The sequence below is a fragment of the Ruditapes philippinarum genome, unplaced genomic scaffold (genome assembly GCF_026571515.1).
Source record: "Ruditapes philippinarum isolate M1 unplaced genomic scaffold, ASM2657151v2 ctg2473_1_1_1_1, whole genome shotgun sequence".
Classification (NCBI taxonomy): domain Eukaryota; kingdom Metazoa; phylum Mollusca; class Bivalvia; order Venerida; family Veneridae; genus Ruditapes; species Ruditapes philippinarum.
Genome location: NW_026859818.1, coordinates 80,939 through 94,178, shown reverse-complemented (window position 1 = coordinate 94,178; position 13,240 = coordinate 80,939). Strand labels below are relative to the sequence as shown.

At 30.8% G+C, this 13,240-nt stretch overlaps 1 protein-coding gene across 15 annotated transcripts in view; it reads right to left on the bottom strand.

The window, feature by feature from the left end:
- The window catches only part of LOC132757994 (RNA binding protein fox-1 homolog 2-like), a 49,540-nt gene that overhangs the window by 24,250 nt on the left and 12,050 nt on the right, over nt 1–13,240 (bottom strand). Inside the window, exons 1-2 of one of the 15 annotated variants that reach the window (XM_060749508.1) lie at nt 12,707–12,905; nt 4,208–4,251 (exon numbers count right to left, since the gene is read on the bottom strand). The exons of 7 other annotated variants lie outside the window; for them this stretch is intronic. Coding sequence is in view for 4 of the 8 variants with exons in the window: in XM_060749498.1 (XP_060605481.1) it covers nt 771–869 (99 nt within the window). In the remaining 4 variants the exon portion in view is untranslated. Of the gene's footprint in view, nt 1–770; nt 911–2,235; nt 2,417–4,207; nt 4,252–5,465; nt 5,637–8,256; nt 8,383–12,706; nt 12,907–13,240 lie in introns of those variants that run through there. 7 more of the 15 variants (XM_060749510.1, XM_060749511.1, XM_060749509.1 and 4 more) reach the window with 7 other exon arrangements.

Here is a 13,240-nt window from a genome sequence, read left to right as displayed (position 1 = left end):
ACGGATGGTTGGGAGGGAGGGAGGAAGGAAGGGCACTTTGTGAATCAAGCGTATTTTTCACAACCCACTATTAGGAAAATGAATTAAAAAAAACAATGCTTTATTGTTATTTTTTTTTTACTTTCTTTTTTACTTACAAATAAAAAATAATTTTTTCATTCGGAAAGTTGAAATTATGAAAATGCCATGTGAATTCAGTCTAAAAATCCTATATTTAATCTATTCCTAAGAACAGCAGAGGCTTCTGTAACATGGTAATCTTCATATTGAATGGGGAAAGACAATTTAACTTTCACACTTGCATTAATTATGAACATTGCATGTCAAATGTCTAATTCTAAATATATTCCTAATAAAGATGTGGAAACTATAGTAGATATTAATAGGATGACAGACAAAAGATAATGTAAAAACCACCCAAATAGGGATTATAAAATGTGAACAGAAACACTTGACTTTTAACTGTCACATGAAATATTGTAGCAAGAGCATTCATTAATGAGAGATTTCCCCAGTGGCTTGTGACAGAAAACAGTGCACAACTGAACAGGCAATACTATGTCACTAGTCATGCTATGTAAATTGATCGTGTATTCCCATATTAAACAGCAAAAGTTCGACGTGTAATGCAAATATCTTCTTCCCAGATACTTCATTATTGTCACATAGATGACCTACTGCTAAAAATAGAAGATAAATAACGAGCACAACACAGAGAAAATTACCGATTCAGAATATTACAGCTTAACATAGTTTACAAAATCACTAACCTGAATTTGCAATGCTGAAGATGCGCCATTTACAGTCGGAATTCCAAGCTTTTTATTTTGAGTTAATAGCGTAAGATACATGTTTAACAGGCCTGCCATTTCTTTGTGAATGGCAGAATCCAAATTGATCTAAAAAGAGATTCTCTGCCTCTCTGTGATTTTCTAATGGTTGCCTAGGAAACCAATATTCTGTAAGTATGTGTGAGACCATGGCCAATTGACAGTGCATCTTCTTTTGTAACCATTATCAGCATAAAATTCATTTGCCAATATTTCCCAACTAAAAACTATGGTGCAATACTAACACATCACAATAGTCATAACTGATGATATTAATTATCAGTCAGTAAATTTGTGAAACTTACAAATTTTGCAAATGCTAACATTGCTGTTTTTTTCTTCATATTCAACTTAAAAAAAAACAACAAACAAACATGAAACAACTAGAAATACTTAACACAACTGTGTTAAAAAAAGAAGAAGGAACTTTGTACTTCAATGAATAATAATAATAATATTAATAAGTATATATATTTAAAGAAATACTTAAAGGGAAGTAATTCAAAAGCTATATTTGTTTTCAAAGTTTCAGTTCTATTAATTCAAGCATTTCCAACATGCAGTCTGATTCCAGTTACTGTTTATAATACGTTACATGGGTGTAGGGGTGCTGCAGAGAATTAAAAACAAACTAATAGTTAAACATCAATCACACTATTATCTCCCTTTAAATCACACTATTATCTCCCCTTAATCAGTAATTTCCATGGAAAATTATTGTATTTAGAGAAAAAAATTATCTATTTTATTTTTAGATAGCAAATGAGTAAACTTTTACACACATTTGTACTTGTTCTAAAGATAAATACAAACAAAACCAGATTCTGTATCAAATCTTGAAAAAAAAAAACCTGACACTTTAAAAATATAATGACATGCTTAAAATCTACTTTAATGTTCCATTTTACAACTGGTACAGAACTGTTAGTGTGATTGAAGTGACAGAGTAACTAAAATATCATGCAAATATCTGATTATAAGTACAGAATACTTAATAGAATTAACACACATATCTAGCACAAATTATTTCACAATTTTCATTCCATTTCATGTTATACAAAAATTCTATCAGGCCATTACATCTCTTTTTTTTTCAGAAAAGAAGTCTGCTACAATTTTCTAAAGAGTGAAAGACAAAAGGAGCTACATAAAAAGATAAGCTGATACACGCAATGATAACAGTAATCAAGGTTTAAGTTTTAAAAACAGATCTCTTTGTTTTAACCCCATAACAGATCTTTCTTAATTCCAATTTCATTCTGTTTAAGTTAAAACAACAAAAAAAACAAATTGACAAAATTGTTTGACCTACTTTTCAAAAATTTAGCAAAATTCAAGATGTCTGACACAGGAAAGTTTTGTTGACGAACAACAGAATTATCAAAAAGTTAATAAAAAAAGTTACCAGGGGTTTAGCTCCCAAAGTCCCTGCTGGCCACATCACAGACATGTTAGGATCATAAGCAAATCCTAGGTAACTGTCCTCTTCCAGCATCAGAAAACAAATGGCTTATCAACAAGAAACACAAGAACGATATACTATAACACAAACAGGCAAATGTTTCAGTAAGAAAATGTAGGAGAGGCGTGCATCTGGCATGAATTAGACCCATCTACGTCTCTGGGGGTCAGATGGTATCAGAATTCACCCAATCAGAAGGTACAAAATTCTGAACCTGCCACTTCAACAGGCAAAGGGGTTACCCATGGGTATATTAACACTCACTAGCAATTACACACATTTTGAAAAGAAACATTTTACGACCCCACAATCAATATATAAGCAGCATTTAAGAAGTAAGTGATTAAGCTAAAATGATGAATCTATATTGAGGAAACAGTTCATTTTCTATAGCAAGTGGAAGATACTGCTCTCAAGGGACTCTTGGCCCATACCAGAGTCTGGCTAATACATCTATTATTACAGAAGTACACAGCATGATTATATTTCTTCAATAATTTATATGTAACCATTGAAAGAAACAGGAATGTCACATAATTAAAAAGTCAAACTCTTTTTTCTAATGAGGGTTATATGTAATACAATAAAGAGTATAAAATTCTAATTGTATGCATTTATGGTTAAGATTATAATTTTACTATTTTCTGTAGAAAAACTCCACCTGAATATTAAATAACTGTATAGAGCATCAGTGTTTAACAAAAATATTACCCCATTTGGTACCTCACTTGAAGCCAGATGCTGATAAGCAGTAGCTTTGATGAGTGAGTTATGTATTTTGTAAAGGTAAGCTATGAACCTAATCTGATTGAGATATCATTTGGCAGACACTGGCATTGAATCACTGGAAAACACCTCAAAATATTATACTATTTACCTTGGAAAAATAGTGATTTCTTTGAGATAATCTTTTTCCTACACAAAGTTTATATCAGGTGGGTGGGGAATGGAAAAATAGTTATATTTTCCTACACAAAGTTTATATCAGGTGGGTGGGGAATGGAAAAATAGTTATAGACAGGGGAAAGAAATCTTGTAGAGCAAGTTCAAGGAAAGTGCTAATGTTGTCTCCCCTTGAGAAAATTTAAACTCTATGAAATCTTCAACAAAATTCACTTGATAATAAAAAATCATTATACTTGAAGAATGATTTGTACTAACCCAAAGATCTCTATTCAAGTTTTCCCATTCATTTCTATGGTTGTCTGAGAATACTTTCTGCCCTGGTTCAAATATAGGGTACATGCCATCAGATGAATAAAGTCATCAAGGTCAGACAATAATTATAATTTAGAATAAAAAATAGATTACATCATACATGATCTTTGTAGCAGACGTCAAAACACTTCCAAGATTTTGACAGGTGCTATAATAGACATGAAAATCTAAAAATATAATTAGATATGAGTGAGGATGACAGGTGAAATATACAGAAAAACTATAAATAGAACCTGTCAATAGAAAGGGTGAATGTTAAAAAACAGGACAATAACAAAATTACAATGCACAGTGCTCAAGTTTTATTATTTTGCATACTTTTGAATAAATTTACAAACCTAATGGATTAGTTTCAGACTAGGATATACTAGGTCTTCTGACTACACAAAGGCTAGCAGTGGAATATTCATTCAGAAGCAAACATGTAACCCGGAAACCATTTATTGTTTCGGTGTTATAAATAGGCCATGCCAGTTTAGCACACAGTTTCTAGTCAACCATAAAATAGCATGAAATCATAACATGAAAGAAAAATACAAACATTTTATACCAATTCAAGCATCTAAACCAAAACCAAGTATAAAACAAATTCTTGAAAATCAGAATATCATGCAATATATTCAACATGAAAATTGTGTGGACATAATCATTCCTCATGCAAAATGAGATGCATAGCATCTCCAATCCAGGGACCTACCTTGTCCTTCTCAATCCAGCTGAGTTCAAAACGCCCCTTTCAATCTGCAATGATCATTAGCATTATTTCTAACATTTATGCAAATATCTACTTAAATAAACAGCTGAAAAAGAAGGCCTGAAAAGAAAATTGTTTTTTCTTTGTTTGATTCAAGAAAGACAACTTGTACTTATCAATTTAAAAACTACATCTTTAATTGTCTCCCTTTGTTTTAAATTTTTTTAGACCATTAATCACTGTTGTTTCAAGTCAAAACTTTTATAACATTTTAAACAAACATGACTATGTCTATATCCTCATATTTGACTTTAGATATTTTTAACAACTTTTTAAGCTTATTTTATCATAATCAAACAGGATTTATTTACTTGCAGGCATTATCTGTTTACAACAAGCAATCAAACAATGTAAGAGGGGTTAAACCCACATTACACAGAAATCTGCTTTTTTCCCTCATGTTAGGATCAATACCAGATTTTTTTATGGGAAAAATCACCAACAATAAGTGTTTCCTACTGCTTTATAAAGTCACATAGCTCATTGTCTAACAACGGAATATAGCTCTTGATTACAAGCATTTAATACCGTTAAGTAAATCACCCGGGAATACTAAATTAACGATTAGCATTAAATATTAATGACATTTCGACTGTCATGCTTCGTATTTTCCATCATTAAATGCATGCTCTAGATTTTAATGACAAGACATATCTCTTACAACAATAATCACTTTTCACTCCATTTAAAAACTTCAGTAACTTGCATTATACGCATGTGCTATTATATACATTTCACTCTTGATATACTTCAATTCAACAGTGATGCTAACTACATTGTTTACCAAACAGGAATTGAACTTTTAAACAAATTAAAGTTTGAACTAACAAATTTTGATTTCCTTTCATCTGCAAAGTAAAATGCTTTCGATCAAAAGAAGCAAATCTATATCAGTCATGATTATTTATCTTGCATGTTACCTTAAATAACTTCATTCAATATTTTTCGCTTAACTATTTCATTCAAATGTTGCAAAAAGAGACATCCTTCAAACGAGTCGAAAGTCACTTAAAATGGCATGATATTTTCATTTGAAAAACTTTTAATATTAAACGGTTCAGCCCTATTCAAACATTTGGTATTGTGTAGGGTATAATAAAAGGAAACTAAAAGTGTTTCTCAACAGCACGATTGGAGATAAAATAAACAAAGAGTGAGTGAATCCAACGCAAACTGAACAATATTACAGATAAACGCTTACCTGTTTGTAAATGATCCAATGGAGATTATTAATAATAAAAGAACTATTGATAAAATGCAATCAACAGTTATGACAGCATATTTCAATGTGCAAATTTTATCAATAATATTTGTTCATTCTTACTGCCTCACAATCACAACTATCAGTCAGCTACTCAGAAAATATTTCCAACACAACAAATCAATGAATTCAATTTGCTGACAAACTTTTAATACCCCGCAATCAGTCTCTAGCTGTCGCATGACTGTAGGGACAATCTCCAAGCCTCCACTCAACACAGATCTAAGTCTGGTCACATGATCTCTAGAACAATACCATTTGATGATGTCTAAGAATTAAGTTGAGCTTCCATCAATGGAATTAAATCTCTCATATGACAGCTAGCACTAATGGCAATGAAATTGATAAAAATGAAAACTGCTCCAATTACCACGCAAAACCAGAAAATGTTTCCTTCATCTGTTTTGTATCAGTTTAGCGAAACTTGTCAGTCTTAAAAGTAGCTACAGTGATGAAAATTACTTTTTTTATAGAAGTAATGAACTTTCTATTAACACTATTTTTACATCAATATTATTTCTTATTTTTGTATCTTCAACCATAAAAGCATAAGCAAATACAATTCAGTTAATGTCAAATCGTTTTTTTGTCACTTTATAATGGTACCGAGCAGTCGAATTATAAATTAACCTTTTATAGTGGCTGGAACAAAACGGCATTTTTATCAGAGACTTCTTTTGTTCTGTCAGAAGTCTTTCTTTCCTGACAAATACAGCAACCGTAACATCTGTCACTTCAAGTTTCCCCCGGCTCAGCATTTATTGAGACTTGATCAATTGTCAATATTAAGAGAGATTTTACTGATCACTAAATTTAAACAATACGTCATTGAGGATTGTCGAGATTAAAAATAAAAAGACCTATACTATGATGGTCAGCTTTAACATCATGCTTTTTAGGTACTTTAATATTCCTTTGGGTTCATAAAATTCATTTTACCAATTTACATATTTATAAGCTATTGAGCATATATTATATGTGTTGAATTTTGGATGAATTTGTCATGATTTGAATTCAAAATTGTCAAAATCTGTGTAAAAATTCCAAACTCAAGTAGTCATCAGTTTAGTTTCAGTCTGAATAGTGCACAGCATAATTATTTATTACTATAACTACAGAATTAACCCTTTTTGTTTAAAATAATATTTAAAAGTTTCTTTGAATTCAATAATCTTAACTTTTAGCTGTTAATTGTTTAATGTATTCTTTAGAAAATGTAAAACTGTCTTTATAATTGTCATCATTATATAGAAAGGAATCTGCTTTAATAAGTTCATTCTGCAGCTTTTTAAATATTTAAATCCTATAATGAGTGGCTGTAATAGCAGGCTCTTGAGTTACATAATTATATATTATCAAATCTTTATACTTACAAATAAACTTAATCTGCATGGGAAATCTTACAAGACTTTTAAATCATGAAATATTAATCTATGTCAATTTTCCCTTTTTTAAACATGCTTTTCTGTAATTAAAAGTGATGTGAAAAGGAAATTATTGAAGACTGCTTTCTGATAATTTGAACCAGGACATAAAAGTTTCATTTGACCTCTTGTTTTTCATATTCACATATTCAAACCATTTGTAACCTGATTATGCATCTTTATTTTCTTAATTTCTCCCAAAAAGTCACTTCTTCTAGTCACAGGTGGCAGTATCAGTGTTTGGACACCCACCCCTATCCACAGGTGGCAGTATCAGTGTTTGGACACCCACCCCTATCCACAGGTGGCAGTATCAGTGTTTGGACACCCACCCCTATCTGCCCCTGGACCCCTACTACAACCCTGAAAAAAAAATAATTCAACACTCTAAGGCTTATTATAAGGTACCAAATACAAAACCACCGATGAAATTATATATATAAAAAAAAAAATTCCACTATCAAAATTATAACTATAACTATAATTTTGATAGTGGAATTTTTTTTTTTTTTATATAATTTCATCGGTGGTTTTGTATTTGGTACCTTATAATAAGCCTTGAGTGTTGAATTATTTTTTTTTCAGGGTTGTAGTAGGGGTCCATGGGCAGATAGGGGTGGGTGTCCAAACACTGATACTGCCACCTGTGCTTCTAGTAAGAAAAACTTTTGGTTTAAAAAGGGAGATAATCATGTTTAAATATTGAATGAATCATTTCCTATTAACAAAACATTGTAATTTGTTGGTGTAATACAAAAAAAACCCAACTGCTGTTTCGGTAAATAATCATTTGCCATATGATTAGATTTTCCGACATTACTTGTAATTTTAGAATAGACCTTTTGTGTAATAGAAAATTAAGGTTGTATATATTGCTACAATCGATCATTCACTTCAGGTGAAAAAATCTAATCACTTTATCAACATTTCAGCCTCATTGTGCATTTACTATTGAAGAGAGAAAAAAACAAAGATGTGTCTATTTAAATTCATAAAGATTATTTACCTATTTTGTAAATTAAAAGCAGAATTGTTCATTTATACAGAAAAAAATATTGTTGATATTCTTTCTTGTTAATTTTTTTTTCTTTTGGTGTTTCAATGAATGTTACATGAATATTAAAATACATAATACTGAAAAGCCTTACAATTTGAAGTGTTGTACTTTTATAAATAAAAGCAAAGTCCTGAAACAAAATTTTGAGATTATGGTCCCTGAAACATACATAAAAAGGTAAATTATAAACTCTATATCAATACATATAATTTGACATGCTCATAATTAAGTTAAACAGGGGATTACAAACCAAAAACATCCTTATAATCCTTGTATTATCCTTTCAATTTGAATATTATAGTCAAATATTTATTCACTCTTTATCCAATATCAAATCTGTACTTTATTTGGCACAAATTTCACAAAAAGTATATGTAAAACGCAGTTTCAGTCTAAATGTCAGCTTGCAGATTTTTTTTTAAAGTGTTACACATTCAACACAAAGTCACAAAGTTTTGGAGACAGGAAAAAATGGAAAGCTTTCATTCCTTGACATATGCCAGGTAAACACATCAATATTATAGAGATAATTTGCAGGTATAAAATAACTAAAGCGAATGTTTTCTGACATACATACATGTTTCATGTGTGTCCTTAGGCCATTGGACATCATATATATACCGTAAATATGCTAAAATCAAATACGCAATGAACATTATCTGATTTTACCTTTGACAAGTATCTTACATTAAGTTTTCACATCGGATGTGACGAGACAATCATTATGCTTGATTCACAGTTGATAAAAATTTCTTCAGGTTTTTATACCACCGGTAATTAATTAAATTCTTTTCCCGCTTTAAAACAATGTCTGTTATTAAAGTCAACGTTCTCTATTCAGTTAAAATATAAAGGACGTTACTCAACATGAACACATAATAACATGTTTTATAATGATGAATTAACTTACATACCAGGCATATAATTTATTGTCATTGAAAGAGTAAAAATACTATCTAATCCTTTTTCAGAGTGTACAGTTTTCTTGAAATAGAAAAATTTGTGTGAGGGTAAGGGAGAGAGGAGAGATCAAGAGCAATAGGGAAGTCCCTCGGAAAAGCGAGGCAGAGGATGGAGGTTTAAATCATACTTGCAATATTTAACAAGTTTCTTTTGATGGTGTAACATTATCTTTTCTTTTATTTTTTTATAATATTTCACTATATATTTTTTTCATTGGTATTTTTTTATCAAGAGCAATAAATGTCTGACTGCTTGTGTCCTTGAGGTAACAAGGTCTCAAAATAATGAGTCGATATGGAACATTTTTTAGAATAACTACGGTAAAGCTATTTTGACTGTGTAACTGGTTGCGATACATTTATTTTCAGTGTCACTGTCACATATGAACAACATCCAATGACAAAACGCTCTCCCCAATATTTTATTTTTTTCCGACAAAATCTGTCTTGTAAATTACAGACACAAAGTAAGAAATTATTCACTGGTCTATCTTATACAATTGAAAAGAAAATTTCAACTTTAACACCATGGTGACAATGACACTAAAAAGGCCCAATATTACTTTTATACACATTAGTGTCTTACTGATAAATTGTAGATAAATCTTCCTTTTTTTTAAAACAAAATTACACAGTTATTTATTCAACCCTCGGGTCATAATCGATGAAGAAATAAACTGGTTATCTGACTTCAATCTTTTGCCTTCTCTATAAAATTGAACATTTAATTTTGTTGTTAATATCTTGTTGTTTAATCAAAGCAGAAACAACTTTGTTCAGTTTTTACCTATCCTTAACAATATACATTATGTAACAAATAAAAATATAGTTACAACTTCTCTTTCAAAAATGTATAATTTACTTTTCTTGAACAGGTTGATTTTTGAGTCACACCCATACTATTTAGGTCAATAATGGCAACTTTCCAGTTTTACTATTGGATGAAGACTTTAAAGTGCCCATGTAATACTTAAGGCATGAGCAAACATTTTAAATTAACAAGACTGACTTACAATTAACTCACTATTTTAGATGTCTAGATACCGATAATTTGAGTGCTTTGTGCAAAATTTATCAGATTTTCAAGTGTAATGCAACTTCTCCACTTGATTGTTTCAATTGAAACATGTTGAGAAGTTTGGTCACTCATTTGTTAATCCTTATCAGTCTAAATATTTTATCTTTATGTAGGAAAATTTCTTCAAAATAATATACTGACTGAATAGTGAACAGTGCAGACCATGATGAGAAAGCATAGATGCTAAGACTGATCTTGGTCTGCACTGTGATCGCATGTGTAGTATCATTGTGGCAGATCAAGACTCCGGTAAAGCATTAAGTACTGAATTCAGAAACATGTGCTAGGTCACTGCCTGCAAGATGATGACCAATATAACTGTTACCTGCCACTGAGTATGTCTCAACTAAACAAACAAGCTTTCATACTTCCATGGACCATCTGCTGCAGCTAGAGTGCTTCCATACTATTAATTGATACAATGTAAAATTAATTTATACCAAAAATTAAATTTATAGTTATCGTTCATCACTGATCAATAGGCTATATAGTAGAAACATTATAGAACATGTGCATCCATCAATTGCTACGAAAAATTATATGAATCTCATCACTCAAATTGGCTCTAAATTGGCGAGTGTGACTAAAAACTCGACCATCCCCAATAATTCCCAAAAATACTTACTTATATATTCACTGATAAAAAGAAAATAATATCATTATTATAATAATTATTTTATTCAGAAAATGTTACAATTCCCTTTGTCATCTCCATATTCTATGTATTTAAATAAATGTTGTTGTCCCAAACCTGGCAAATGTGGGTTCTTCCCAGCAAATCCCAAAGTACAAACAAACTTTTGCCATTTGTTGCAATTAGCTGGGAAAACCCGAAATTTTCTTAATTTCAGAGAAAGTCTATTGAACACATTTAATGCATGGTAAAGGACATTGATTCCTTAAACAAAGCACTTTTTACTTTGTCACAGGTCAGAAAATGAGATAGAGAGCTATACAATGCTAAAATTTCAAGGTCATTATAGGGCACTTGATGTCCAGCTGGCAATAAATATTAAAGATAAGTGTCAAACTTTAATATCTTAAACTTCTTTGGCCCATTCAAAATGTTATCATCTCTCTTGCACATTGAAATATTGAGTTGTGTGTGTACGATCTATGTACTTGAAAAAGTTTTATTGTTTTGGCAAATTTACTGTAGTTCATAACCCCTTCAACCACAGCAAGACGCACTTGACTTGTCGCTACATTAAAAATAGTATACGCGCATTTCAATTACATGCTTTATGATTAGCGAGAATTAAAACGTAATAAATTTTAAGCAAAAATGATAACAAAGTAATTATAGTTTTGGAGTATATTTATACAGCAAAAAATGTTTAAAAATTTCAATGTAATTTACCTAATCATGACTCATGTGTATATTGTTTTTATGTAACCAGTGAATTGTAAAATTTGATTAAGTGTAGTTATTAAATTTGTTTATAATTAGTCATGTTTCAAATTTTAATAATCAGAAAGAGGAAACGTTTAAATTTACTACAACGTTTAAAATTACTAAAACTTGCAATATTGTAAATGAATACCATGTAAAAACATCTTCTTAACTGTGGGATTACAATTTCAGAATCTTAAATTCTATTATTAAGTCAAATACCTTAAAGTCTCAATTTTTCTTTGCGGTAAACATAATTAGAATCAGGAGACAAATTGTGTCAATCAAGTCGGGGTTAACATTGTGTGCCTTATCAAGTCGATTTACAACCTTCGATTATAAACATGAATAAATTTACAGCCTCTTCAAGTTTCTTGTGTACATGAAGGGGGTAAACCTGACAGACGATACTCAATGCTTTACACAACTAAATTGACTTTGATAGTTGAAGTGTTCGCCCTTTATCGAATCCATTGTAGTATAAAATGTGACTGCGCATAAGGAGACGACACTGTCAACTCCGTGTACATGTATTGAATAAGAGAGGCAGCTGGCAATCTGAGGGGTGAATAATGAAGGGTTTTCGATTAAATGTTATTTCCAGTGTGTAGAACTTCTACACAGAAAACAAGGGTGTACCGGATGGAGATCCTGGGAAGCAATCATAATCTATTTTAAAAAGAAAGGACCTTATGTTTCAGCTAATTTATTCATGGCCAGCATATTGTTTCCTGTAATACATGAATTGAATGGAATGTAATTTATGTCGTAACTTATATTAACTTCTTTCACATAATCATACTCATCTGCAGTTGCATATGTGTATAATTCAAATCTAAATTTGAATACAAGATCCTATCCTTCAGTAGATTAACTGTACACTACTGAAAAGGGTAATAAAATTTAACATAAAAATTTCTATTTTTATAATGAAAATATTAAAGAGTGATTCATCAAACGGAGTTGTATAGGCAATAACATTTCCTCATTCGATTTAACTCATTTCACACCATTTCACATATTGATTGGTAAAAAACCAGCCTTTAATTCACTCACCTTTCATAGGTATACATACGTACATTTTACGCTACAAAACCTCTGTTTACTTTCACAATACTTATCATCCCCCAAATTATTCACTTTTGACACAAACATGTTGTAATACTTCAAATGAAAAATCACAAGCGACCCTAATCCAATTACAAAAATCTGCGGAATTTAATACGGCAATTTGAATTTTAAAGTAGTTCTAAAAATAAAGACTTACAGGTGATATTATCTGTGTTGTAAGCAGCATCTTTTCATAATTTCCTCGCTAAACTCCTTGGTTTATATCACTTTTTCCTTCCTTTTTTCACTCCATCAATCCTTACTAGCAAACCAAGGAAATAACTCATATGTTTGTTTACATCATTAAAGCCTGTATCAATACATTCAGTCTGTTTCAAAGCTAACAATCAATGAAGTTTGTCTCAGGTGTGTATAGTCTAATCTACATCATGAACTGATCCATTATCTTAAAATGGGGGACAAAGGCTGTCATCAAAATTTGATATATACAATTTTATATCAACTTACAACTTGAAATGAATTAGAGTTGCAATAAAACACTGGGGCATGAATGTTATAGCGTGTTTTGTAATTTCTTTGTAGAATGGCGATTCATTGTTCGGTTTTAAAGAATTCTCCATTTAAGGCCTGATGCCCCTTGACACAGGTGTCCATTAGTCCAACAATAGAATGACAATAGAAGATGGGTCGTCCATGTATCCTAATGCGTAACAAATGACAATTTATTACC